Raw genomic sequence first — 27,647 nt, 5'->3', positions numbered from 1 at the left:
GCTCCACTGCAGCCTAAATCTCCTGGGCTTAAGTGATCCTCCCATCTCAATCTCCTTGAGTAGCTGGGAGCACAAGCACTTACCACCACTCCACGCCAATTTTTACTTTTTTATAGAGACAGGGTCTCGCCATGTTGTCCTGGATGGTCTTAAGCTCCTGGCCTCAAGTGATCCTCCCGCCTTGGCCTCCCAAAGTGCTGGGATTACAGGTGTGAGCCATGTGCAGACCCCAGATCTGTCCCCCAAGGACACTCAACATGCTGGGGCCTGTGATACTGATTTATTGCAGCTCCAATCTGAGTCCACTCCTACTCACACCCCAATTCTCAGGGGCTTGGGGAAGGCCACCCAACAAGGTGCCCTGTCCCCACCAGAGCCTGGACATGGGAACCTCTCCCAAGCAGGGGTGCTGTCCTTCTCAGGGGTTTGCACATCTCTCCCGGGCCTGTCCGAGCTCTGGGCGGGGCTGGCACGAGGCTATTCCCTCAGTCTGGGCCCTGGGGCCTTGGCAACGTGGAAAGGTCCAGGCACCCATGTCAGTGCGGCTTGGGGACATGGCCGTCCACGTAGAAGTTCCTGGTGATCTTGGGCAGGGTGAATTCCGCTCCTTCCAGCTCCCTCGTCAGCACGATCTGGCAGCCCAGCCGTGAGTTCTCCTGGAGGAGGGGGGCCATGTCTAGCATGTCGTCTTCCCTGGGGTGGTGACACGGGCAGTGTTAGCCGGGGGCATGCTGGTTGTGGGGTGGGGCGGGGTGGGGTGGGGGAGGCTGACTGAGCGCTGGAGGCGGTGGTGGGGAAGGCAGCTCCTCTTCTAGGAGCTGGAATCGGGGAGAACAGTGGGGGCTGTCCAGAAGTCCAAGCTGCAGCTCCCAGCCAGGCAGGGCTGCCCTACTCACCTCTCCTCAGGAGGAGGCAGGAGATCCAGGTGGTCTTCACTCACATACACATGGCAGGTGGAGCAAGCCAGGGACGCTTCACAGGCCCCTAGGGGTGGGAAGTGAAGGGGGAGCAGGTGAGTGGCACAGTCAGGAGGGGGGGCCCCGCTCTGTGAAGGGAAGGGCAGAGAGAAGCCCTCTCTTCCCCCATGTGCCTCAAGTCTCCCTCCCGGGCCTGCAGCCCCACAGCTAGCCATTCCCCAGCTTCATATAGGGTTTACAAAGGGACACCCGGGGTGCCCCGTTTCTCAGGGCCTCCCCAGGAGGCTGCGATGCAGAACCATTAAGGAGCGTGGACTTGGCTGCCAGGGAGCTGAGAGGGGAAGGCCAGGCAGGCTCCCAGCAGCCTGTGAGCCCTGGCTGTGACCCTATCACTGTGCTAGGCAAAGGTGTCCCCACCTCTTGGCTGCTCTTGGAGGATGGACCAGCTGACTCAGCAGTCAGTGTGGTAGGGGAAGGAGTAAGGGATTAGGACTTTTTTTGAGACAGGGTCTCACTCTATTGCCCAGGCTGGGGTGCCTTGGCTCCATCACAGCTTACAGCCTCAATCTCCTGGCTCAAGCAATCCTCCCACCCCAGCCTCCTGAGTAGCTGGGACTACAGGTGCCCACCACACCACCATGCCTGGCTAATTTTTTTTTTTATACAGACTTGCAGTCCATGTTTGTTTAGTTTTTTTGAGATTGAGTTGCGCTCTGCTTGCCGAGGCTGTAATGCAATGGTGCGATCTCGGCTCACTGCAACCTCCTCCTCCCAGGTTCCAACTACTCTCGTGCCTCAGCCTCCCAAGTAGCTGGGATTACAGGCATGTACCACCACAACCAGCTCATTTTGTGTTTTATTAGAGATAAGATTTCACCATGTTGGCCAGGCTGGTCGCAAACTCCTGACCTCAGGCGATCCACCCATCTCAGCCTCCCAAAGTGTTGAGATTACAGGTGTGAGCCGAGCCACCATGCCCAGCCCTTTTCTTTTTTTTTTTTTTTTTTAAAGATGAGGTTCACCATGTTGCCCAGGCTTGTCTCAAACTCCTAAGCTCATGCAATCTGCCTGCCTTGGCTTCCCAAAATGCTGGGACTACAGGTATATGCCACTGCACCTGGCCAGGAATTAGGGTTGAAAGAGATGGAACCTGAGGTTTTCTGCTGACCACCTGCCCTTGGTCACACCCCCCACATCCTCTGATCATAGAGACCCGTGCCTGGGGATCACGTCCCTCCTGGCCTAAAACCTTCCAAAAGGTTTTCACACCCAGAATCGAATCCAAACTCCTCCACTTGGTCCTTCATCTCCCTCATTCATTCCTTTTCTTTTTCACCTTTTAAAGTTTTTTTGTTCTGTTTTGTTGTTGTTGAGACTGTCTCACTGTCACCCAGGCTGGAGTGCAGTGGCGTGATCTCCACTCACTGCAACCTCTACCTCCCGGATTCAAGCGATTATCCTGCCTCAGCCTACCACGTAGCTGGGATTACAGACTCCCACCACCACGACCAGCTAATTTTTGTATTTTTTAGTACAGGCGGGATTTCACCATGTTGGCCAGGCTGGTCTCGAACTCCTGACCTCAGGTCATCTGCCTGCCTTGGCCTCCCCAAAGTGCTGGGATTACAGGCATGAGCCATTGCACCCGGCCTCGTTTTGCTTTTTCTGTTTTCCTGCTTTGCATGAACTGTACAATTCACTCCTTGATGCAATTGGAACCCCCCAAGCTCACCCCCACCACAGGGCCTTTGCACTGACTGTATCCCTGGCCTGGAGTACCTTCCTTTCTACTTTTTGTTTCCGTTTTTTTTTTTTTTTTTTTTTTTTTGGACATTTTTGAGAGGGAGTCATGGTCTGTCACCCAGGTTGGAGTGCAGTGGCGTGATGTCAGCTCACCGCAACCTTCACCTTCCGGGTTCAAGCAATTCTCCTGCCTCAGCCTCCTGAGTAGCTAGGATTACAGGCGCCCACCACCCTGCCTGGCTGATTGTTTTGTGTTTTTAGTGGAGACACGGTTTCACCACGTTGTCCAGGCTGCTCTTGAACTCCTGACTTTACACGATCTGCCTACCTCAGCTTTTCAAAGTGCTGGGCTTACAGGCTTTGATCCTGGCCTGTTTCAGTTCTTTTTTACTCTTTCTTTTTTCCTTGGCTGGACCCTTCTTGTCTTCAGGGACTCCACTCACCTGTCCCCCGATTCCCACATCTCCCGTGTCTTGTCCCTCTCCCTTTTACTTTCTGCATTTATCAGTCAGAAGTAACCGTCTTCCTCCCTGGCTTGACCTGCTCCCCATCAACCTGCCCTTCTCCGTCTGCACTCAGCCTGGCGTGTTACAGATGCGCAAGGAACATGTGTCAGGCTGGGTGCCTGTCATCCCAGCACTTTGGGAGGCCCGGACGGATGGATCGCTTGAGCCCAGGAACTTGAGATCAGCCTGGGCCATATACTGAAAGTCCATCTCTACGAAAAATACAAAATAATTAGCATCTTGCTAATGCTAGGCGTTGTGGTATGTGCCTGCAGTCCCAGCTATGTGGCAGAGCCCGGGAAGGTCGAGGCTGCAGTGAGCCATGTTTACACCACTGCACCCCAGCCCAGGCAGCACAGGGACCCTGTCTCAAAAAACAGCAACAAAAAGCAGCATTTATCAGCTGGGCATGGTGGCTCATGACTACAATTCCAGCACTTTGGGAGGCTGAGACGGGAAGATCACACTTGAGGTCAGGAGTTCGAGGGCAGGAGCTCAAGACCAGCCTGGGCAACACAGGGAGGTCCTGTCTCTACAGAAAAATTAGCTGGTCATGGTGGTGCATGCCTGTGGTCCCAGCTACTTGGGAGGCTGAGGCAGCAGGATTGCTTGAGCCTGGGAGTTCGAGGCTGTAAGTCGTGATTGTGCCGCTGCACTCCAGTCTGGGAAATAGAGGGAGACCTTAAATAAAAAAATCACGTACTCAGAAAAAATGAAGAAAAAGAAAAAACACTTGTCCTCAGTCCACAGGAAGATGTTAAACTAAGAATTTTCCTCCCCTTTCTAGACTTGTCAGACAATGAGGGCGGATCTGGACGGCAGCCTCCTGACCTGGCATCGCCTCCCTGTTTGCTTCAACTGTCACCGCTAGGACTCTGTGACTAATCTGCCCCTTCTCTATCGCTTGGAGAGAAACTGTCTGGACCTTGAAACTCCAGTCAGTCCCTGCATGTCTCGTCAGCCCCGTTACCCACCTCGTTAGCATCCTCATCACATGAGACTGAGATAATCTAATCTAGTAATTCCAACCACTCACTCACTTCACACTGACTTCATGCCAGCTACTAAAAACTACTAAACACTGTTCAATCTTCACAGCAACCCAGTGAGATCGGAATTAAATTATCCAATTGTATAGACGAGGAAACAGAGGCCCAAAGAAGCTAAGTCCCTTTCTCAGGGTTATGTATCTGGTAAGAGGCAAACTTTGAACACAAGCCACTTACCTTTTTTTTTTTTTTTTTTGAGACAGAGTCTCACTCTGTCAGCCAGGCCGGAGTTCAGTGGTGCAATCTCGGCTCACTGCAACCTCTGCTTTCCCAGCCCAAGTGATTGTCCTGCTTCAGCCTCCCGAGCTGCAATTACAGGCGTGCGCCACTATGCCCAGCTAAGTATTTTTAGTAGAGACAGATTTCACCATTTTGACCAGCCTGGTCTTGGCCTCAGGTGATCTGAGCATCCCCACCTCCCAAAGTGCTGGAATTATAGGCATGAGTAATTCATGCCTGGGCAGGCCATTTACCTCCAAAACTCACATTCTGGCCGGGTACCGTGGTTCATGCCTGTAATCCCAACACTTTGGGAGGCTGAGGCAGGCAGATTACCTGAGGTCAGGAGTTGGAGTTTGAGACCTGCCTAGCCAACATGGCAAAACCCTGTCTCTATTAAAACTACAAAAAAAAATTAGCCCGGTGTGGTGGCGGGCGCCTGTACTCCCAGCTACTCGGAAGGCTAAGGCAGGAGAATCACTTGAACCCAGGAGGTGGAGGTTGCAGTGAGCCAAGATTATGCCATTGCACTCCAGTCTGGGAGACAGAGCAAGACTCTGTCTCAAATCAATCAATCAATCAATCAATCAATCAATCAATCAATCTCACATTCCAATCTCTGTCCTAGACTGCAGGCCACTAGACCCCAGAACAGAACTTTAGGTAGGCCTTTCATAACCCCTCCCAACATATCTTCCCCTTTAATGATAAGATAAAGGTCCCTGATATATTCACCCTAAAAGCAAACCCTGTATATTTTCTTCCAGACAACCCTTCCCAAGTTGCTCATGACATAATTATATATTTACCTGTGGGATTTTTGTCCCTATTAGGGTTTCAATATATGGCCCAGGCTGATCTCAAGTTCCTGGGCTCAAGCGATCCATCCGTCCGGGCCTCCCAAAGTGCTGGGATGACAGGCACCCAGCCTGACACATGTTCCTTGCGCATCTGTAACACGCCAGGCTGAGTGCAGACGGAGAAGGGCAGGTTGATGGGGAGCAGGTCAAGCCAGAGAGGAAGACGGTTACTTCTGACTCATAAATGCAGAAAGTAAAAGGGAGAGGGACAAGACACGGGAGATGTGGGAATCGGGGGACAGGTGAGTGGAGTCCCTGAAGACAAGAAGGGTCCAGCCAAGGAAAAAAGAAAGAGTAAAAAAGAACTGAAACAGGCCAGGATCAAAGCCTGTAAGCCCAGCACTTTGAAAAGCTGAGGTAGGCAGATCGTGTAAAGTCAGGAGTTCAAGAGCAGCCTGGACAACGTGGTGAAGCCGTGTCTCTACTAAAAACACAAAACAATCAGCCAGGCAGGGTGGTGGGCGCCTGTAATCCTAGCTACTCAGGAGGCTGAGGCAGGAGAATTGCTTGAACCCGGAAGGTGAAGGTTGCGGTGAGCTGACATCACGCCACTGCACTCCAACCTGGGTGACAGACCATGACTCCCTCTCAAAAATGTCCAAAAAAAAAAAAAAAAAAAAAAAAACGGAAACAAAAAGTAGAAAGGAAGGTACTCCAGGCCAGGGATACAGTCAGTGCAAAGGCCCTGTGGTGGGGGTGAGCTTGGGGGGTTCCAATTGCATCAAGGAGTGAATTGTACAGTTCATGCAAAGCAGGAAAACAGAAAAAGCAAAACGAGGCCGGGTGCAATGGCTCATGCCTGTAATCCCAGCACTTTGGGGAGGCCAAGGCAGGCAGATGACCTGAGGTCAGGAGTTCGAGACCAGCCTGGCCAACATGGTGAAATCCCGCCTGTACTAAAAAATACAAAAATTAGCTGGTCGTGGTGGTGGGAGTCTGTAATCCCAGCTACGTGGTAGGCTGAGGCAGGATAATCGCTTGAATCCGGGAGGTAGAGGTTGCAGTGAGTGGAGATCACGCCACTGCACTCCAGCCTGGGTGACAGTGAGACAGTCTCAACAACAACAACAAAACAGAACAAAAAAACTTTAAAAGGTGAAAAAGAAAAGGAATGAATGAGGGAGATGAAGGACCAAGTGGAGGAGTTTGGATTCGATTCTGGGTGTGAAAACCTTTTGGAAGGTTTTAGGCCAGGAGGGACGTGAACCCCAGGCACGGGTCTCTATGATCAGAGGATGTGGGGGGTGTGACCAAGGGCAGGTGGTCAGCAGAAAACCTCAGGTTCCATCTCTTTCAACCCTAATTCCTGGCCAGGTGCAGTGGCATATACCTGTAGTCCCAGCATTTTGGGAAGCCAAGGCAGGCAGATTGCATGAGATGACAGAGGCCTTATTTGTTTTGTATATTGCTGCCTGACGCCAAGTAGGTATTCATAGAAAGGCAGCACAGATTAGTGGCTAAAATGGGCAGGTAAATCTTGTATTGTCACTCACTTGACCTTAGATCAGGTCTACTTAACCTGGGGTTTGGTTTCCTCATCTATAATATGGAATAACAGTCTCTACTATACTGAATAAAGTTGTCATGAAGATTCAATCAGTGAATATGCATTAACATGCTTAAAGAAACACATATATATATTTTTTGAGACAGTCTCGCTCTGTCGTCTAGCCTGGAGTGCAGTGGTGCCATCTTGGCTCACTGCAATGTCCGCCTCTCAAGTTCAAGTGATTCTCAACTCTCAGTCTCCTGAGTAGCTGGGATTATATGCATGTGACACCGCGCCCAGCTAATTTTTGTGTTTTTCGTAGAGACAGGGTTTCGCCATGTTGGCCGGACTGGTCTCAAACTCCTGTCCTCAAGTGATTCACCTGCCTTGGCCTCCCAAAGTATTGGGATTACAGGCATGAGCCACTGTGCCTGGACAATAAATTTTTATTATGATTTTTCTCTCAACGAATGATCAAACACCTGTTACATCCTAACAGGCTACAGATAAGCATGAACAAGAACATGTGTCTCCGGTCTCACTAGGGGACAGATGACAAAGAAGGAAAGAAAACAGCCTGGAATTGTGGCTTGTGCCTGTAATCCCAACTACTTGGGAGGATTGCTTGAACCCAGGAGTTCAAGGCTGCAGTAAGCCTTGGTGACACAGCAAGGCTCTGACTCTCTCTTTTTTTGAAGACAGAGTCTCACTCTGTTGCCAGGCTGGAATGCAGCGGCGCAATCTTGGCTCACTGCAACCTTCACCCTCCAAGTTCAAATGATTCTCCTGCTTCCGCCTCCCGAAGGCTCTGTCTCTTAAAAAGAGAAAAAAAAAAAATTGGCTGCGTGAGGTGGCTCATACCTGTAATGCAACACGTTGGGCGGCTGAGGTGGGCAGGTCAAGAGATTGAGACCATCCTGCCCAATGTGGTGACACCTCGTCTCTCTTTTTTTTTGAGACGGAGTCTTGCTCTGTTGCCAGGCTGGAGTGCAATAGCTCAATCTCGGCTCACTGCAACCTCTGCCTCCTGGGTTCAAGCAATTCTTCTGCCTCAGCCTGCCGAGTAGCTGGGACTACAGGTGCGTGTCACCATGCCCAGCTAATTTTTGTATTTTTAGTAGAGATGGGGTTACATCACGTTGGCCAGGATGGTCTTGATCTTTTGACCTCGTGATCCGCCTGCCTTGGCCTCCCAAAGTGTTGGGATTACAGGCGTGAGCCACCGCGCCCAGCCAACTCCTCATCTCTACTGAAAATACAAAAATTAGCTGAGCGTGGTGGTGTGTGGTATAGTCCCAGCTACTTGGGAGGCTGAGACAGGAGAATTGCTTGAACCCAAGAGGCGTAGGTTGTAGTGAGCCGAGATGGCGCCACTGCACTCCAGCCTGGGTGACAGAGCAAGACTCCATCTCAAATAAATAAATAAGATGGGCAACGGATGAGGCCGCAGTGAGAGGTTTGGATTTTAGTCCGTATTTGGTCGGAAAAGCCATGAAGAGACACACCTGATTTGTGTTTTTTTTGGACAAATGGATAAAGACCTCCTTAATTCTCCGTGCCCGGTTCCTACCTTCCAGGTCCACGCCGTGGCGCTGGGCGAGGTGGAGAACATTGTCCCCGACTCTGCCGCTCACTGGGATTCGCTGGCCTGAGCGGTCTACGAACACCACGTTCACCCTGGGGACAGATGGAGGTGCAAATGCCGAACTGGATGATGGGCTCAGGACCCGGGTAGAATCTAGAATTAGGAAGTCGGGGTTGAGGCTTGACAGACAGGGACTGAACAGGGCGAAGCAGAAGGGGGACCTCGAGATAAAGTTACAGGGCAAGATGGGGACTGGAGGAGTTTCGTGGAATGAGGAATGAGGGACTTGGCCCCCCTGCACTCACACGTCCCCGGGCCGCTCGGGGCCACCCGCCTCTTCTCCCGCTGGGCGCGAGCCTGGAAAACACGGTTGGGTGAGCGGCTGCACCGAGCCCCGCCCCGCCGGCATCTGATAGGTTAATGCCGCCCGCTCTGGGCGCCCCAAGTACCTGTCGTCTGAAACTTTCTGGTTATTGCCGGCGCCACCGCATCCCCGGACCCCGAAGTGCCCCCAGGTCTATTCCACCAGGTGCCTCTGGCAGCCTGCAGAAACCTGGCTTTCACGCCGCCCCGGGCAATGGAGGCGGCCATGACATGCGTCACGTGACCCGGCGACTGAGCATGCGCCCTCGGGGACGCGCGAGCGAAGGGCTCCTAATTACCAGAATATAAGCGCAGATGTTTGCTTAATGTCTGTAGTCACCATAAGGGAAGAGCAGCACGTGATCCAATGCAGGTAGTCCTGCGGGACCATCCCAAACCTCCCACTCAAACCCACTGTTTGTTCCAAGAACCAGCCAGCTTTGATTTCTTTAAAACCATTTACTTACAAACTTTAATTCAGCAAAGGTCCATGTGGGGAGATTGGGGTTGGGGGGGAAAAATCCCCGTGGAGTGGATGTGGGTCCCCAGAGTCAGGGGAGGGAAGCTGGTGGCCCAGTTGGCCTGCGGCAGGGTCCAGGGTCACCTCAGGTCGACAGGTCCTGCTGGTGGACAGGCCCAGAGCTTATCTGCATGGAGTGCTGGTTTCTGGCACTGGGCTGAAAGGAGGCCAGTTCCAGGGCTCTGGCCTGGGGCAGGCAGGCAGATTTCAAGAATTCATCTTCAACAAGGGGGTGACAGCAGAGGCTCCGGGAGATGGGTACAATGCCCGACTCCCACAGACAAACGTCAGGGGGACTGGCAGAGAAAGCCCATCTCTGCACCAAGTCCCAGGCAGGAAGGGGTGATGGGGCTGGTTCACCAAGATGAAGGCTTTGGCCTTCTACTGTCCCCAGGGTGGAGATTCTGGGTAGAGTGGCCCGATACCTAGGCCAGGGCTGTTTGGTCCATAGTCAAGCTCCCAGAGCTCCACAACTGTGGCTCTGGCCAGCAGGGCCTGGGGCCCAGCTTTTAAGGCATCAGAAAGGGAGGGGATTTCGGCAGGGACCCCAGGGCTGGGGTACAGGCCAGATGGGCAGGCAGGGACAGGAGACAGCATGCCTGCAGCAGATGTGGGAAAAGGAGCTGTTTCGAACCGTAAAGTGTGGAATGGTGGCCTGGACAGGCCGGACCTTGAAAGAATCAGAGCTGGGGGTTGTCCTGGGTGGTCTGAAGAATAAAAATTAGAAAAGGAAACAGAAGTCAGCTGTCAAAGTTAAAAAAAGGAGACAGTCTCTGTATCCTCACAGGAGGTGAGGGAAACCTCCAAGGCACTCGAAAGGCCAAAATTACAGGAGCAATGGAGGCAGGAGGGCTCCGGAGAGACGGGCACAGCAGAGATGAGGGGAGGGGAGAGCAGGCCGGGGCCCCTCTCTCTTAAGGCTGCAGGGTTTCGGCGTGGGAGCAGGCCAGAGGCACAGTGAAGCCTCCAGACTCCCCCATACCCCTTGGGCTCCTGGGGCTCCGGCTGGTTGGTCAGTAAAGTCTTTCAGAGATTTTTCTATTACCGAAAGAGAGAAGATGGTTTAAAAAAACACAAAACAAAACACCAGAAAACCCAAAAGCGATTTGGTGCAGGCCTTTGAGTTATCTCTGGCACCAGCCACTTAGAAAATCCTCTTCCGCTTCAGGTAGGAGTCTGCGTAGTGGCCACCGAGGCCCTGGGAGTGCTGACCCACGTAGCTGCCTTCTGGGCTGGGCTCGGGGGAGGGCAGCAGGTGGGCAAAGCTGCGTTTCTGGCCACCCAGTGGGGTCTGGAGACAGAGGGCAGGGCAGGGCGGGTCAGGGGCCACTGGGTGGCTGGGGCTCCCCAGCCCTGCATGTCCCCACCCCCTGCCCGTACCTTCAGCAGGTGGCTGTGACCATTAGGCCCAGGGCCGAGGCCCAGGAGCCCTTCTCCGGAGCCCATCGGGGAAGAGCCGATTGCCTGGGAGAAATGGAGAGAGGAGGGACAGGTTACTCCCTGGGGGCCAGAGGAAGCAACCCTCTGCCCAAGGAAAAGCGAGGGGTTCGAGGGGTTTCAGGTTCAAATTTTGCTTCTGCTACTTTCTAGCTATGAGACCTGGGGCTGATTGCTCCATTTTATCTGAGCCTGTTTTCTCATCTGTCAAATGGGGCCAATAGCACCCACAGCCCGGGCTGTAGAGGGAGGAAGTACCAGAAAGCCTGGAAGGCTGGCAGTGCTGGGTGCTTGACGCACAGGGGTGGATGGAGGACGACAGGCTGTTTCTACTCTACCCTGAGCAAGACTGACCCCTGCCACCACCCCAGCTTTGGCCTGGGCACTGAGGGTCACAGAGCCCCGGTAGCAGGCGCCCCCGAATCCTGGCTGTCCCAGGGGGCCCTGCTCAGCCAGACAGGCTCCTCACCTTGCTGAGGTGGCTCTGTTTGAGGCCAGCCTGCAGGCCGCTGGTGAAGTAGGAAGTGGGCGAGCCTGAATAGAAGTGAGACAGGGGCCCCCCGCCACTCCCACCACTGCTCCGTTCGCTGAAGCCACTGGGCGGGGGGGACATCTGCAGAAGAAGGGTTGGTGGGGTGAAGCAGACAACTGTAGGACCCAGCTTTTTGCACAGGATCCTCCCCAAATGATTCTGGGCTCTGCAAAGACTAGCTTTGGCTAATAGGAGTGAAGAGAGCTGGCACGTGGGTGCCTGCCTTCTCTTCCTCCTCCAGGAACCTGGGGATCAACACTGCACGAATGGGCACAGAGACACCGTGCAGCCTATGGATGCCAAATATGTGAGGCCACGTAGCTCACTGAGGCCCAAGAGAGTGGAGGGGACCGCCCACTGCCCTGCAGAGTAGCAAGAAGTAATGCAATGCCTGGCATGGCTGGTGGCTCATGCCTGTGATCCTAGGAGGTCCAGACCAGCCTGGGCAACATAGGGAGACTTCATCTCCACAAAAAGTACAAAAATTAGTCATCACGGTGGTGAGTCTCTATGGCCCCAGCTACTCAGGAGGCTGAGGTGAGAGGATCGCTTGAGAGGAGTTTGAGGCTACAGTCAGCTATGATGGAGCCACTGCACTCCAGTCTGGGCAACACAGTGAGATCCTGTCTCAAAATAACCCACAAAGAACATACAAAATACAAGATCTGCTATTCTAGGCTACTAAGTCATGGCACAGCTGGCTTGTCATGCAGTAAAAGCTGATTGCTACATAAGCCATACCAGGATGGCCTTTACCTTGTGTCGACTGGGTCCATGAGGCCCAAGGGCTGGTTCCCGTGGGTGGGAGAAGAGCCGCCGAGGTCCCATGTCCTGAATGAAAGTGGGAGAAGCACATTGGGTTGGGGTATGTCCCAGCCTCACCCTGGCTGAACTCCATGCAGATCTGTCAGGGAGATACCACTCTGGGACTAGGAGGGGGCAAATTTGGGGCTGGATACAGCTCGGCTCCAGCCAGGGATGGCTGCTGTACAGGGGTGTACCCCCCATCGGCCTAGGTGTTTGGAGTTTTCCAGGCAAGCTGGGAATTCGAGCTGCGTGGATTCTTGTGGTTTTCTTGTGTTGGCATTAATTTTGGTTATTTGTTTGAAACTCCGCAGGAACCAAACATAACCCAGGTGACATGTGGGTGGCCAGTTTGCAATTTCTGACCTGTGAAGGAGGTTGGCATCACAGAAGGACCAAATCCCCAGGGGTACAGACAGGAATCAAAGGTGGGAGAGAGGGAAAGAAAGGGCAAGCCCTATATCTGGAGAGAGACAGTATGGTCTCTCAGGAGAGAAAGGTTGACAGAGACGCAGGATGACAGATAGACTGAGATGAAAGATCCTCCAGGTCTTGGGAATGGACAGACAGGCAGATGGACAGGAAGCAAGGGCTGATGTGCAGAAACAGGAAACTAAGAGCATAAGGCCAGGCATAGTGGCTCTTGCCTGTAATCCCAGCACTTTGGGAGGCTGAGGCGGGCAGCTCACTTGAGGTCAGTAGTTTGAGACCAGCCTGGACAACACAGTGAGATTACATCTCTACCAAAAATTTAAAAATTAGCTGGGCATGGTGGCACATGCCTGTGGTCCCAGCTCCTTGGGAGGTTGAGGTGCAAGGACTGCACCTCAGGAGGTTGAGACTGCAGAGGCTGCAGTGAGCTATGATCGCACCACTCCCCTCCAGCCCAAGCAACAGAGGGAGACCCTGTCTCTAAAAAGAAAAAAGACCATATCCGGCACGTTCCCTGCTGCCTCTCTAGCATGTGGCCTAGCCCAGTCATAGAGAAATATCAATTTGGAAAATGATTTGGCCTCAGGGGACAGAGAACCACAGCCAGGCACTCACCGAGGGGTAGTCAAAGCCGTAGCTGTCAGAGAGCCCTGGTTCGGGGGGCAGGCGGGTGCTGCTGAGGGGGCTGAGCAGGCGGGACTTGAACTGGAAGGCTTTGCTGCTGCTGCTGCCACCTCCAGGGGCTGGGGGGTTAGGTGGAGGGCCCTCAGCTGGGTGGCGGCTTCTCCCGGCGCCTCCCCAGCCCCGGACCTCCTTACCCGCCAGGTTGCTGGCCGGGAGCAGGCTGTGTAGGTTCAGGTAGGGATTCAGGGGAATCCGGTAGTCCTTGGGGGGCTCCCCCAGCAGTGAGACCTGCAGCGGGAGGGCTGGATTCGAGAAGGCCCCCAGGAGAGGGGACCCTGTGGAACAGGAGGCTTGTGTGGTGCCGCGCGCGGGGCAGGGCCTTACCCCAGGGGGCGTCGGCAGAGACCCACTGTCTTTCTGGAGGCCTCTGAGGCCAGAGCCTCGGAGCCCCACAGGGGCAGGGGGAGGAGTGAGCCGGGCTGCTGGGGGACCCAGGCCCAGGGACTCCCGGTCACCCCCAGCAGGGCCAAGCACGGATGGCAGCAGGGGTGGTGGCTTCCCTCGCCGGGGTGGCAGCTCCGGGGGCAGGCCCCCTCCTAGGGAGGGAAGGAGGATTTCAGGGGCCCAGGCACACAGGACCCCTCTCCCTAGGGCTCTCCAGCTCCCACCTGGACCAGGGCCCAGTGCTCAAGGGACAAATCCATGCTGGCCACTGAACAGAGCTCATGCCTGGGCCTGGGGTAGGGGACACCCAACTGATGGGGCCAGGGCACTGGGACCCACAGAGGTTGGGTCACTCGCCCAAGGCCACACAGCAGGGAAGGAAGGGGAAGGGCGTAGGGGACACTGTGGGCGGGGTCTGCATTACCTGCAGGCAGCTCCCCAAGGAGGGGGTTGGCCGGCTGGGCCCCAGGTTGGAGGGCGCCGAGGGGTGAGTCTCCCAGGATGCCGGGCTTCTAGGGACAGAATACAGACAGCTGCAGATGGGGGTGGGGTGGCCCAGGGAAGCAGACAGGTGTGGCCCAGAGTCTTGGCAGACACACCCGGACTCCAGGGCACAACCAGTCCTGGGCAGACAGGCATGGGGTTCCCCACTGCTCACCACCCTCCACCCCCATCACTCATCCCATCAGCCGTGGTGACTGAGGGTCTCCTGAGCATCCGGCCCCAGTACCCTGGCTGATGATCACAGCACAGTATCAACTGCAGCCATATGGAGTGGGACAGCCACACAGGATTTCAGCCACTTTTAGTCACAGAAGACCAGACCCACAAGCTCATATACTGTCAGTTACCACCAGACACAGACATACCGATGCTACTGACTTATAGAATCCAGACACCAGACAAGGCGGAGCATGAGTGTATGTTTGTGAATCTGTGTGTGTCTGTGTGTGTAGATCTGTGTCTTTGTTTCTATGTGTCTGTGAATCTGTCTCATGTCTCTGTGTCTTCGTCTACATGTCTTTGTCTCACATCTTTGTGTGTCTATGTCTCTGTGTGTGTATAGCATCTTTGTGACTCTGTGTATACCTGTGTTTATGTGTGACGTGTGTGTGTGTGTGTGTGCATGCGTGCGCACTGAGGGGGTGGACCTGGAGTTTCTTCTCCAGGTGGCTCTTCCACAAGGGAGTTTCCGAGCAGTCTATTTACAACCTGGTGCCCTAAAGCGGTGCTCCCGACCCACACCCAGTTACAGGCTGTAAATGGGCATGTCCAGGTCCCCTGACCCCACCCCAGGCACCAAGGCCAGGGGCCCTCTCCAGAATGGAGGGAAAGAAGGCAAACCCTGTCATGAGTGATTGCCGGAGGGTTTGGAGATGTGGGTGGGAAAGGCAGGGGCTGGGGGGAGTCAGCCTCATCCTGGTTCTGGGCCCCCAGGCCACAGCCAGAGGTCCCCCCAAACTCCACTGATGACGCCAGCTGTGTTGCAGATTGTGAGGGGCTGTGGAGCAATGGGTGAGGGGGACATGTGTGTTACCTTCTGGCTCTGGGTCTGCAGGGCGAGTTGCAACAGTGCTGTGGACAGGGCTGGTCCACTGAGCAGCGGCATGGCTGGGGGGGCACCCAGGAGGCCTGGAGGGAGACACAGGGGCATGGGCAGGGGTGCCCATGTCCTCCCTCCTGCCTTATGACACACAGCCCTGATGAACCCATTGATGGGGCAGGAAACTGACGCTCTGAGGCATGGGTGGGGTGGGCAGTGGACTTGCCCAAAGGGCCTAGAACGGGTAGTGGCTACTCCAGTAAAGGGTGGCCCCCTCTTGCCAGCACCCACCTCACTGCAGGCCGCTGTGTGGCCCTGGTCCTGGCCTCCAGCTGTGGACAGCAGCAGCTCCCCCCACGACTCCATTCTCCCCCTCAGCCCTACTCCTGGGGCTCCAGTCACTGGGGCCGAGACAAGCAGTTTTGGGGAGTGCCGGGGACAGGGCTGAAGCCTGTGTTCAGCACACTGGGCCCCTGCCCAGCCCCGACTTACCCTGCTTCCCCCCCGTGCTGCTGTGGAGCAGAGGGTTGAGCAGCAGCTGGAGGGAGGCGGATGGGCCCAGGTTGTTGAGCAGCTGCAGGATGTTGGGCTCGGGGAGGAGCCCCTTCCCCCGATTGAGGGCCTGCGGGAAGGGGCAGAACCAGCTCAGCGCGCCGCCGGGGCCCTCACATCCCCACAGGGTGTCCATCCCCACTGCCACCCCTACCCACACACGCTTACCGTGGCCTGGGCAGCGATGAGCGCGGCCAGCATGCTTCGGCCGGGGGGCCCCGGGGCGCAGAAGGAGACTCGAAGGTGGCTGCCCCCCAGGGCCAGGCCGTCCACCCCCTGCTGCGCCTCCTCTGCCATCTCAGCTGTTTCATACTCCAGCACCGCGAAGCCCTTCAGCTGCCCATCCTGGCCGCATGCCAGCTGCGGGGGGAAGGCAGACGGTCATGAGCACCTGGGAAGCAGTGACTGTTCCATCCCAGGAAGTGACAACTGTAATGAGATGTGGGGGGGTGAACTCCACACCAGGCTCTGTCCTGTCCCTCGTTCCTGCATCAGCTCATCTGATCTTCCCAACAACCCTGGGAGGCTGCATCATACCCATTTCTCAGAGAAGGCGAATGAGGCACAGAGAGGTCAGCGCACCCAAGGCCACGCAGCTGGACGGAGGGCAGGGCCGGGAGCTGCCTCACCACCAAAGACAAGGCCACAGAGGGACTTGGGACTTCAGGGTACACCAAGGTGCAAAGTGCGGGAAGAGGCACGTGGCTTCGGGGTGCCGCCCGACAACCAGCCTCAGGCCAAGGGCACTGTAGCTGCGGCTGGGAGGGGAGAAGCCAAGCCTGTAGCTGAAGCAGGTGGCTTCCAGGCTTGGGTTCCAGGCTGTCTGTAATCCCAGCACTTTGGGAGGCCAAAGTGGGCAGGTCATTTGAGGTCAGAGTTCAAGACCAGCCTGACCAAGGTGGCAAAACCCCATCTCTACTAAAAATAAAAAGTTAGCCGGGTGTGGTGGGGCATGCCTGTAATCCCAGCTTCTTGGGAGGCTGAGGCAGGAGAATCACTTGAACTCAGGAGGCGGTGGTTGCAGCAAGCCGAGATCATACCGCTGCACTCCAGCCTGGGCGACAGAATGAGACTCCATGTCAAAAAAAAAAAAAAAAGAAAAAAGGCAGGCACTGTCAGCACCCCTACTTTGTAGGAGAGAAAACTGGGGCTCAGAGACTTTGTAGGACAGAAAACTGGGGCTCAGAGACGGATAGACCCTTGTCCAGGCCACAGTTTAGAGCTGGGATCAGACAAGGCCAAACTGACAGCCTTCATGGGACCGGCCACATCAGGGTGGTGGTGATGGCTGTCCCAAGAAACAGTACTACAGCTAGATGAGGTGGTGCCGGGCTACAGATCCAGCTGGGGCGGGAGTATTGCTTAAGCCCAGGAATTCAGGGTTATAGTGAGCTATGATTGAGCCACTACACTCCAAGGACAGAGTAAGACCCTGTTGCTTTAAAAAAAAAAAAAAAAGGCCAGGCGCAGTGACTCATGCCTCTAATCCCAGCACTTTGGGAGGCCAAGGCGGGTGAATCAGGAGGTCAGGCGATTGAGACCATCCTGACCAGTACAGTGAAACCCCGTCTCTACTAAAAATACAAAAAATTAGCTGGGTGTGGTGGCATGTGCCTGTAGTCCCAGCTACTCCAGAGGCTGAGGCAGGGTAATCACTTGAATCCGGGAGGCAGAGGTTGCAGAGCCAAGATCGAGCCACTGCACTCCAGTGTGGGCGACAGAGTAAGACTCTGTCTCCAAAAAAAAAGAAATAATCAGCAAGGGGTAGAGAAGGAAGGGCTCTCTTTTTTTTTCTCTTCTAGGACATCCATGAGGTGAAAGGGCTCTCGTTCCAGACAGTTGCCAAGAAGGTAGCAATACTATGGGAAACAGTTGGGCCTGGGCCCCCACACTTGCCAACTGCCAGGGCAGGGAAGGTATAGGTAGCACCCCTTCACCTCTGCCCATGCTCTGTGCCAAGGTCTAGGCATGGATCTCCCATAATCATACCCATTTTTTTTTTTTTTTTTTGAGACAAAGTTTAGCACTGTCACCCAAGCTGGAGTGCAGTGATGCAAAGGACTCGCTGTCACCAACAGCTCCTGGGTTCAAGTGATTCTTGTGCCTCAGCCTCTTCGTAGCTGGGATTACAGGCAAACACCACCATACCTGGCTGCTTTTTTTTTTTTTTTTTTTGTATTTTTAGTAGAGATGAGGTTCATGTTAGCCAGGCTGGTCTCGAACTTTTTGACCACGACACCCTGCTGTTTTTCTTGTTGTTAATTAATTTATTTTTTGGGACAGGGTTTCACCATGTTAGTCAGGCTGGCCTCAAACTCCTGATCTCAGGTGATTTACCCGCCTTGGCCTACCAAAGTGCTGGGATTATAGGTGTGAGCTACCACTCCTGGCCTTTTTTTCTTTTCTTGAGACGGAGTCTCACTCTGTCTCCCAAGCTAGAGTGCAGTAGCGCAGTCTTGGATCACTGCAACCTCTGCCTCTCAGGTTCAAGCTATTCTCCTGCCTCAGCCTCCAGAGTACTTGGGGTTACAGGCCTGCATCACCACATGCAGCTAATTTTTTTATATTTTTAGTAGAAACAGGGTATCACCATGTTGGCCAGGCTGACCTTAAACCCCTGATCTCAAGTGGTCCACCCACCTTGGCCTCCCAAAGTGCTGGGATTACAGGCGTGAGCCACCACACCCAGCCTGTTATGTTTTTTAAATATAGCGATGGGGTCCCACTATCTCACCCAGGCTAGTCTTGAACTCCTGGTCCCAAGCGATCCTCCTGCCTCAGCCTCCCAACAGATACCTAGTTTAAATGGGGCACCAATACCCCACTTACACAAGATGGACCCACTCAAAGCCACAGAGGTGAGGGTCTGAGCCTAGGACTGTCTCTCTTTTTCTTTGAGATGGAGGTCTAGCTCTGTTGCCTAGGCTGTAGTGCCATGGTGCTGTGGTGCGATCATGACTCACTGCAGCCTCGGACTTCCAGGATCAAGCGATCCTCCCACCTCAGCCTCCTGAGTAGCTGGGGCCACAGGCGTGCCATCACACCTGTCTAAATTTTGTACAGACAGGATTTCACCATATTGCCCAGGCTGGTCTCGAACTCTTGAGCTCAAGGGATCCGTCCACCTCAGCCTCCCAAAGTGTTGGTGTTACAGGCATTGAGTCACTCTTCCCAGCCAGGACTATCCCTTCTAAGCCTCTGCACTGGCCTTCTCTTGGCTGGCCCAGGCTCTGGAGCTAGGCTGCAGCATTCTGATCCCAGCTCTGCCAGACCCTGGCTATTAAACCCTGGGCAAGTTACTTGACCCCTCTGTGCCTTAGTATCCTCACCTAAAAATGAGAAATGAGCTACCTGCCTCTCAGGGTTGACATAGGATGAAGCAACCGAAAGTTACATACTCAGAATCCACAGCGAGTGCTGGAGGAATGACCCCTTCGGGATCTCTGGGGATCAAGACCTTTTGGGGGCTCTTAGAGAGTGTGTCTGGCCTATTCTTGCCCCACTGCGCCTATCTCAGGGCGAGGCACACACATGGAAGTGTCTGGCATGTGTGGCCTGAATGAACGAGGGACTGTTTTGCCAACCCATTGTGTAAGTACTGAGTCCCTGCTTAAGGAGAAGGGCAACTGCAGATCAGAGAGCCAGTGACTGGCCGGAGCTAGAGGGCAGGGCTGGGATCTGGTGAAGCCTCAGTCTCTAACCTCAAGGCTCAAATAGACTGTGGGTTCCTCTGCAACCTCCTCAATGCCTGGCCAGGGTCAGGGACCCCATGAGAGGTCTGATGAGGTTAGTAGTGAATGAGGAGGTGAGTGTTGAGGAAGCCTTGAGATCCACAGTTACAAGGGTGACCTCCTCTGCATCTGACAGAGGGACAGTAAGGCTGGAGGTTGCACAGGGATTCAAATCCCTTGGCTGGACACAGTGGCTCATGCCTGTAATCCCAGCACTTTGCGAGGCCAAGGCAGGCAGATCGCCTGAGGTCAGGAGTTTAAGACCAGCCTGGTCAACAAGGCAAAACCCTGTCTCTACGAAAAATTCAAAAATTAGCTGGGCATGGTGGCTGGCACCTGTAATCCCAGCTACTCAGGAGGCTGGGGCAGAAGAATCACTTGAACCAGGGAAGTGGAGGTTGCAGGAAGCCGAGATTGGGCCACTGCATGCCATCTTGGATGACAGATCAAGACTCTGTCTCAAAAAACAAAACAAGTGGCCAGGCACAGGGCTCATGCCTGTAATCCCAACACTTTGGGAGGCCAAGGCGGGTGAATCACAAGGTCAGGAGTTCAAATCCAGACTGACCAACATGGTAAACCCCCGTCTCTACTAAAAATACAAAAATTAACCAGGTATGGTGGCATGTGCCTGTAATCCCAGCTACTCAGGAGGTCAAGGCAGGAGAATTGCTTGAAGCCGGGAGGTGGAGGTTGCAGTGAGCTGAGACTGCACTCCAGTCTGGGCGACAGAGCAAGACTCTGTCTCAAAAACAAACAAAAAAACAAGTCCCAGAACTCTCACTCCCTGCACCACGTGGCCTCTCTAGCAAGAACCTCATTCAAAGCTGTATGACGTCACCGGTGCCTTACTGAAAAAGGATCTAGGAGATTAGAAAAGGCAGATGAGGCTGGGTGCGGTGGCTTATGCCTATAATCCCAGCACTTTGGAAGGCTGAGGCAGGCGGATCACCTGAGGTCAGGAGTTCAAGACTAGCCTGACCAACATGGCAAAATCCCATCTCTGCTGAAAATATAAAAATCAGCCAGGTTTGGTGGCGGGCACTTGTAATCCCAGCTACTCGGGAGACTGAGGCGGGAGAATCACTTTAACCCGGGAGGCAGAGGTTGCAATGAGATGAGATTGCATCACTGCACTTCAGCCTGGGCAACAAAGTGAGATTCTATCTCAAAAAAAAAGAAAAAAAGAAAAAGCAGATGACTCCTTCCAGTGCTCCGGCCTGGTGCCTGCTCCCCAGTGCTCTCCACAGGGCTCACCTGGCAGAAGGTGGGGGTGTGGACAGCCGACAGTGCCCGGCGCAGAGCGTCCACATCATTGAAGCCAGGTGGCAGGCGGTCCACACAGAGGCAGCGGGAGTGGAGAAGGGCAGGCGTCAGCTGCCCGGCATCTGTCCAGTGCACGTAGAGGGTGCGCGGGCCCAGCGGCTTGCCCAGCAGGTCCGACTTGGCACGGGCGGCTGAGTCCTTCTTCATGTACTCAGCAAAGCCGTAGCCCTTGGAGTGGCCGGTGCGCTCGCTGTAGACCAGGAAGCAGCGCTCCAGGCTGCCGAAGGGCCGCACCAGCTCCTCGAACTGCTGCTGCGTGAAGCTGGGGGGCAGGTTGGCCACGCACAGCAGGGCATCCGTGGGCTGCAGCTGCACTGACAGCTCGTGCTCCCGCAGGCGTCTCTGGTGAAAAGCGCGGATGGCGGCCTCAGCCTGCTCCCCATTCAGCAGGGTCACAAAGGCTGTGGTGGGAAGAGAGCAGCTCCAGGTCAGTGGAGCCCCAAAGGCCTGCCCCTCCACCCGCCACCCTCCAAACCAGGTGGGACCTGCAAATGCTGGGCATCTCGGGTGCCTGTGATCTGAACAGGTGCCAGCCTTGGTGACTCACACAGGCAAGTGTGCCTGCCACTGCCTCTGGACTCCACGAAGCCCTCTCCCTCTCCCAGCCCTGCATCCACCTGCACCCACAGCAGCACCCACCTGCTGGGGCCTGGCTCTGTCCTAAGAATGCCATGGATCACTTGGGTGATATCAAGGGCGGTGGTTAAGCCCATGCTCACTGGAGCCTGGAGTTAAGCCCCAAGCCCCAGGTGGCTTTGGGGGTATCAGTTTCCTCATCTGTCAAATGGATATAACTTAATCATCACAACCAACATTTGACAGCAAGGAAACGGACCCAGAGCAGCACCCCGTGCCTGAGTAGGGGAGCCTGGACTTGAACCCAGGTAGCCAGGCTCCAGGCTCCAGAGCCCCGCTCTACAAACTGCCTACCCCTGCCACCTTTCCAGGCCACCAGTGCCCTTCAACCCTGAGGCCACATGCTGGCCCGGATTTTCGACCCACCCAGCAGATGTAGGAAGCTTTGTTCAAAACGATAACCCGATCACTCTGCACCTATCTGGTGGCTTCTAGCTGCAGGGTGCAGGGCAGCCTGCATGGGCTCGCTGACCTCCCCTCATCTCACCACTGCTCCCCGGACCACGCCAGGCAAGCTCCAGAGAGGCCTTTGTAGCTGCTGTTCCCTGAGCGTGGAACACTGAGCCCCACCTCCTTACCTGTTAACCTGTACCCATCCACAGATCAGACCTCAAATGTCACTTCTCCCATGAAGCCTACCCGGACTGCTCCTGTGTCAGATCCCAGCTTTGTGCCCCCACAGTGCCCTGTAATTTTTGGTCCCCAAGGACCATTTCACCTTCATATTTGCAGTTGTTTGAATAACATCCTCCTCCCAAGAACAGACTGTGTGGTTCAGAGCTATGTCCCCTGCACCTGGCACATAGTAAGTGCTCAATAAATACATGTTAAAAGACTATGCGAACAAAAGTGTCACTCAACATCTGGATCCCTGGTGCCAGAGCATACTAGGTGCTCAGCAAACATTTGACTTGTTGACCCTGCCACTGTTTAACAAGTGCCTACTACTATGCACTGGAATCCCAGTGTTTTTTTTTGAGACAGAGTCTCGTCACTCTGTCTCCAGGCTGGAATGCAGTGACGCAATCTCATCTCAGCTCACTGCAACCTCCACCTCCCGGGATCACATAATTTTGCTGCCTCAGCCTTCCAAGCAGCTGGGACTACAGGCGTGCGCCACCACGCCCAGCTAATTTTTTTTTTTTTTTTTTGAGACGGAGTTTCGCTCTTGTTACCCAGGCTGGAGTGCAATGGCGCGATCTCGGCTCACCGCAACCTCCGCCTCCTGGGTTCAGGCAATTCTCCTGCCTCAACCTCCCGAGTAGCTGGGACTACAGGCATGTGCCACCATGCCCAGCTAATGTTTTGTATTTTTAGTAGAGACGGGGTTTCACAATGTTGACCAGGATGGTCTCGATCTCTTGACCTTGTGATCCACCCGCCTTGGCCTCCCACAGTGCTGGGATTACAGGCTTGAGCCACCGCGCCCGGCCTTATTTTTTGTATTTTTAGTAGAGATGGGGTTTCACCATGTTGGCCAGAATGGTCTCGATCTCTTGACCTTGTGATCCACCTGCTATGGCCTCCCAAAGTGCTGGGATTACAGGCATGAGCCACTGTGCCCAGCCTTTTAGGCATTTTAATGTATTTGGTTCCATGGCCAACTCAGGCAGGTCATAACATGTTAGGAGACACATTACGGTCATGCTTAATTTGTTGGTGAGAAAACTGAGCCCAAGGAAGGGTAAATCACTTGCCCACAGCCACAGACCAGGATTCAAACTCAAGGTCTTTTTGCCTTGAGGGCCCAAGATTTTAATCACTACCCCAGCCTGCCAGGTAGGTCTCTGAGAGACACCTGTCTTTCACTCCTTCCCACACATGTTACAGGCTACAAGCAAAGGCCCTGGGAGGTCTAACACCTGGCACAATGCATGGCGGACACAGAGACCCACTGAGGCACTGAGGGCCTCCCACTTGGGGGAACCATGGCTGACAAGACCTGTCCCCATTCTCATGCAGCTGACCATTCCGTAGAGGAGGCAGGTGGGCGGGCCAGCAACAACAGCCCAGCCTGCTCAGTGCTATAATGGGGAGCTGTCCAACCCCACGTGGGTGGGGCCTGGTTAGAAGAGAGGACAGCAGGCCGGGTGCGGTGGCTCAAGCCTGTAATCCCAGCACTTTGGGAGGCCGAGGCGGGTGGATCACGAGGTCAAGAGATCGAGACCATCCTGGTCAACATGGTGAAACCCCGTCTCTACTAAAAATACAAAAAAATTAGCTGGGCATGGTGGCGCGTGCCTGTAATCCCAGCTACTCAGGAGGCTGAGGCAGGAGAATTGCCTGAGCCCAGGAGGCGGAGGTTGCGGTGAGCCGAGATCGTGCCATTGCACTCCAGCCTGGGTAACAAGAGCGAAACTCCATCTCAAAAAAAAAAAAAAAAAAAAAGAAGAGAGGACAGCAAAGAACAGTGGCAGAGTGAACAGCCCAGAACCCCATGGCACCCGAGAAGATGATGGCAACGCACATCCTCCAAGGCAGTGTGAGGAGGAGCCTCAGATTTTGAGAAGAAAAGAATGATTAAGGTTAGGAGTAGGTTTGATCAGACTGGCAGCAAGACTGGAGCTTGCTACCTGGGAGGGAACAAGTAGCAACACGGAATCATGGTGGTCAGGGGAAGGCAGCCATTTAGGCAGAGATGGAGGGGCAAGGCCCAGGTGGAAGCCAAAGGAATACAGCGTTTAAAAAGACCACACAGGGCCGAGCATGCTAGCTCAACCCTGTAATCCCAGCACTTTCGGAGGCCAAGGCGGGCGGATTACTTGAGGTCAGGAGTTCGAAACCGGCCTGGTCAACATGGTGAAACCCCATCTCTACTAAAAATACAAAAATTAGCTGGGTATGGTCGTACACGCCTGTAATCCCAGCTATTCAGGAGGCTGAGGCAAGAGAATGGCTTGAACCCAGGAGGTGGAGGATGCAGTGAGCCGAGATCGTGCCACTGCACTCCAGCCTGGGCAACAGTGAGACTCCGTCTCAAAAAAAAGACTATACAGGTGGGGTAACTGGGCGACTGGCTGGGTGAGCCAAGAGGGGCAGGAAGAGAATGAGCCCAAGGCCAAGCATTGTTAATTATTCATTCAATGCCAAGCGAGTGGAGCAGGAAAAGAATCAGCCCAATGTTCTCCAGGAGAACATGAAGGCTGTCCCAAGACAGGCACCCAGGACGACAGGCAGATGGGGCAACCAGCCATGCTAGACTGGGGGGCAATACTGGGCCTGCAGCAATGTCGACAGTTCAGGGCAGCAGACATGGGGCCAGGGTCCTCCCATCTTCAGGGACAGTCACCCCTGCCCTGGCCCACCCATGGCCCCACAAACCTGTCCCTTTATATTTGTCCACAAAACAGTACTTGAGCTCATAGGCACGGAGCAGGTCATGCACTTCCTGTGGAAACAGAAGAAAAAAGACAGAGTTACTAGAGATGGAAAAGGGCAACCCAGTGCTGCCTTCATAGCTGCCACCAGCTCTGAAGGCAGGACAATTACCATCCCCCATTTTACCAATGAGGAAATTGAGGCTGAATGCAATAATTTGGCCAAGGTAATTCTGCCCATACCTGGCAGAGCTGGGATTCAGAACCTGGCTACAGACTGTGCTATTACCCAGTACAACACGCTGTTAGAGGGAATTCCTTTAGCTTATGCCTGTAATCTCAGCACTTTGGGAGGCCAAGGCAGGTAGATCACCTGAGGTCAGGGGTTCGAGACCACCCTGGCCAACATGGTGAAACCTGGTCTCTACTAAAAATACAAAAATTAGGCCGGGCGAGGTCACTCATGCCTATAATTCCAGCACTTTGGGAGGCCGGGGGGGCGTGGATCAAGAAGACAGGAGTTCAAGACCAGCCTGGCCAACACGGTGAAACCCTATCTCTAATAAAAATATAAAAATTATGCAGGTGGTTAGTGTCCTGCCTCTGCCAGCAGCGGTGCCGACTCCAGCTCCTGATCAGGAGCTATATTTTTTCTAAAATAAAAAGAAAAAAAAAGTGAAAAAAATATAAAAATTAGCCAGACATGGTGGCGCACGCCTGTAATCCCAACTACTCAGGAGGCTGAGGCAGGGGAATACCTTGAACCCAGGAGGTGGAGGTTGCAGTGAGCCGAATGGTGCCACTGCACTCCAGCCTGGGACAGAGCAAGACTCTATCTCAAATTAATTAATCAATTAATTGACAATAAAAATACAAAAATTAGCCAGGCATGGTGGCATGCACCTGTAATCCTAGCTACTAGGGAGGCTGACGTGGAAGAATTGCTTGGACCCGGGCAGTGGAGGTTGCAGTACGCCACTGCACTCCAGCCTGAGTGACAAAGGGAGACACTGCCTCAAAAGAAAAACAAGAGTATGCCTTTAGGGAAGTCATTTAACCTGTATACCTCCTTTTGTAAGATTCACTGTTTCCAACAACTGTGTAAGTGATATTAACAAAGTCATTTTGTACATGAGAAAACAGGCTAGGCCAAGTGAAGAGACCTGCTGGAGCCCTGCACTTGGGCAGCACAGTGGGGGCAGCACAGCAGCCGGATGCTGCCCACGGGTACCTGACTATAGAGCCCACATACTTAGCCCCACATTGTGTGGGTGCACGTGCCTCCCAATTTCCTCCTAATGACAAGGCTTTGCTCTTGCAAGCCAGCTCATTTAGTTTTCTTCCTTTCTTTTTTTTTTTTTTTTTTTTTACAGATAGGGTCTTTTCTGTCGCCTAGGCTAAAGTGCAGTGGCACGAACATAGCACACTGCAGCCTCAACCTCCTAGGCTCAAGCAATCCTCCCACCTCAGCCTCCTGAGTAGCTGGGACTACAAGCACACACTACCATGCCTGGCTAATTTTTTAAATTTTTTGTAGAGTAGGTGTTTCGCTATGCTACCCAGGCTAGTCTCAAACACTTGGGCTCCAGAGGGTCACTTGCCTCAGCCTCTCAAAGTGCTGGGATTAAAGGCATGAGACACCGTGCCCAGCCTCTCAAGCCAGCTTTGAAGACAAAGTGCTGGGGCCAGACACACTGTGCATCTTGAGGGAGAAACAAAATGTGTTCCCAGCTGAGACTGCAGACACTGGGAGGAACACCCAGAAAGAAACCTGACCATCCTTAATGATGCCTGCCCCGATCTGTCCCCAAATTCAGCCCCTCCCAAAATCCTGGCGTCCTACTAGCAACATGCCCACCAATGGGCAGGGAGGGCCAGTGGCAGGTGTGCTGATGGGCCAGAGAGCAGGGAATCTCAGCAGCAGGAAGCGAGAAGCTACTTCACTGCCATAGGGCAGAGCGTACAGATGCCATTTCCCTGGGTCCAAAGATCAATGGGAAACGCTGCCCCATGCTGGCCCCATGAAAAAGGCACTCCAAGCAGGAAGATTAGCCACGAGGGGCTCCACAGAACACAGGCCTCACTTCCTTCATGTAGGTCTGTCGGCTGGTGACAGGAGACCCCATTTTCCCAAATTAACCCTGAGGTTTTGGGGGCCAAGACCCAGAGACTGCTGTAACTTCCGGATTTATCTGAAGCAGTGAATACACGCGTGATATGAAGGGGCATACTCTCCGCAGTCCTGAAACTTCTAGATTTCAGGTCCCGCCACCCTGTGCTAGAATGGGTGCAGAAAAGCACCATCCAAGTAGGGGGCAAAGGTGGCCCAATGTACTAGCCCATTCACAATTCCCCAACAAGGCCAAAGCTGTCCGCCCCCTTCCATTCCCCGCCCCCTTCCATCACTTGGTGTCGCCCAAGCCTGTGGTCGCCCCTAGCAACGCCCTCCCTCACATCACAGTCATTCCCCTTTCATCACCGCCCCCCCACATCCCGCTGTTGGTCTCTCCCGATCCCGCGTGGATCGGGTGCTTGGACGCCCCGGTCAACGACCCCTGCGCACCTCAGTGTTGGTGTCGCCCAGTTCCCTCCCGCGCACGCGCACCGTGGTATTTCCCGCCACGATCCCACACCGCCCCCCCCATACCTGGTTGGTCACGTCCCCCGGGAGGCCCCGGATCAGTATCTTGCGGCGGTTACGGAACTGGCGCTCGGTGTGTTCCAGGCGTTTCCGGATCTCTTCTGGATCTAGGGGCGGCAGCTCTTCTTCGGGCGCCCGGCGCTCCGCAGCATCGCCAGCCTCGACCTCGGCCCCAGACTCCGGGCTCAGCGGGGCCCGGTGAGTAACGGACACGTCCGCCGCCATCTTGGGAAACCCGGCGCCTTCTGGGACCAGCGAGCCGGGGCGGAGCGGCATAGAGCGGCAACGAGGGCGCGCCTGGCGATTGGCTGGGAAAAGCCCCACCTCTTTCCCTCCCCCCTCAGCCCATTGGCTAAACCCCAGCCCGCTCCTCAGGA

The 27,647-nt window shown here is 54.4% G+C and overlaps 2 protein-coding genes across 4 annotated transcripts; both read right to left on the bottom strand.

The window, feature by feature from the left end:
- Positions 1 to 261: 261 nt before the first annotated feature.
- Positions 262 to 9,171, bottom strand: FDX2 (ferredoxin 2). Its single transcript, XM_032251832.1, has 5 exons — positions 8,818 to 9,171; positions 8,674 to 8,725; positions 8,354 to 8,460; positions 897 to 984; positions 262 to 693 (listed from the first exon to the last, which is right to left on the bottom strand). Exons 1-5 carry the CDS (start codon positions 8,957 to 8,959, stop codon positions 537 to 539), a joined length of 546 nt encoding a protein of 181 aa, XP_032107723.1. The 5' UTR covers positions 8,960 to 9,171; the 3' UTR covers positions 262 to 536.
- A 4-nt stretch (positions 9,172 to 9,175) lies between these two features.
- Positions 9,176 to 27,620, bottom strand: RAVER1 (ribonucleoprotein, PTB binding 1). Of its 3 annotated transcripts, XM_032251825.1 has the most exons (14): positions 27,277 to 27,620; positions 24,634 to 24,700; positions 20,608 to 21,077; positions 15,788 to 15,979; positions 15,560 to 15,689; positions 15,062 to 15,156; positions 13,949 to 14,036; positions 13,465 to 13,676; positions 13,275 to 13,368; positions 13,072 to 13,199; positions 11,977 to 12,051; positions 11,158 to 11,301; positions 10,632 to 10,715; positions 9,176 to 10,542 (listed from the first exon to the last, which is right to left on the bottom strand). In XM_032251825.1, the coding sequence occupies exons 1-14, from the start codon at positions 27,544 to 27,546 to the stop codon at positions 10,396 to 10,398; spliced, it is 2,196 nt and encodes a 731-aa protein (XP_032107716.1). In that variant the 5' UTR covers positions 27,547 to 27,620; the 3' UTR covers positions 9,176 to 10,395. The 3 variants fall into 3 exon arrangements, with proteins under 3 accessions (XP_032107716.1, XP_032107715.1, XP_032107717.1); XM_032251824.1 differs by having other exon boundaries at positions 13,072 to 13,368; XM_032251826.1 differs by lacking the exon at positions 13,465 to 13,676 and having other exon boundaries at positions 13,072 to 13,382.
- Positions 27,621 to 27,647: the final 27 nt, after the last annotated feature.

The sequence above is a fragment of the Sapajus apella genome, unplaced genomic scaffold, assembly GCF_009761245.1.
Source record: "Sapajus apella isolate SASKATOON/1434 unplaced genomic scaffold, GSC_monkey_1.0 scaffold77, whole genome shotgun sequence".
Classification (NCBI taxonomy): domain Eukaryota; kingdom Metazoa; phylum Chordata; class Mammalia; order Primates; family Cebidae; genus Sapajus; species Sapajus apella.
This window is presented reverse-complemented; position numbering and strand designations above follow the sequence as displayed.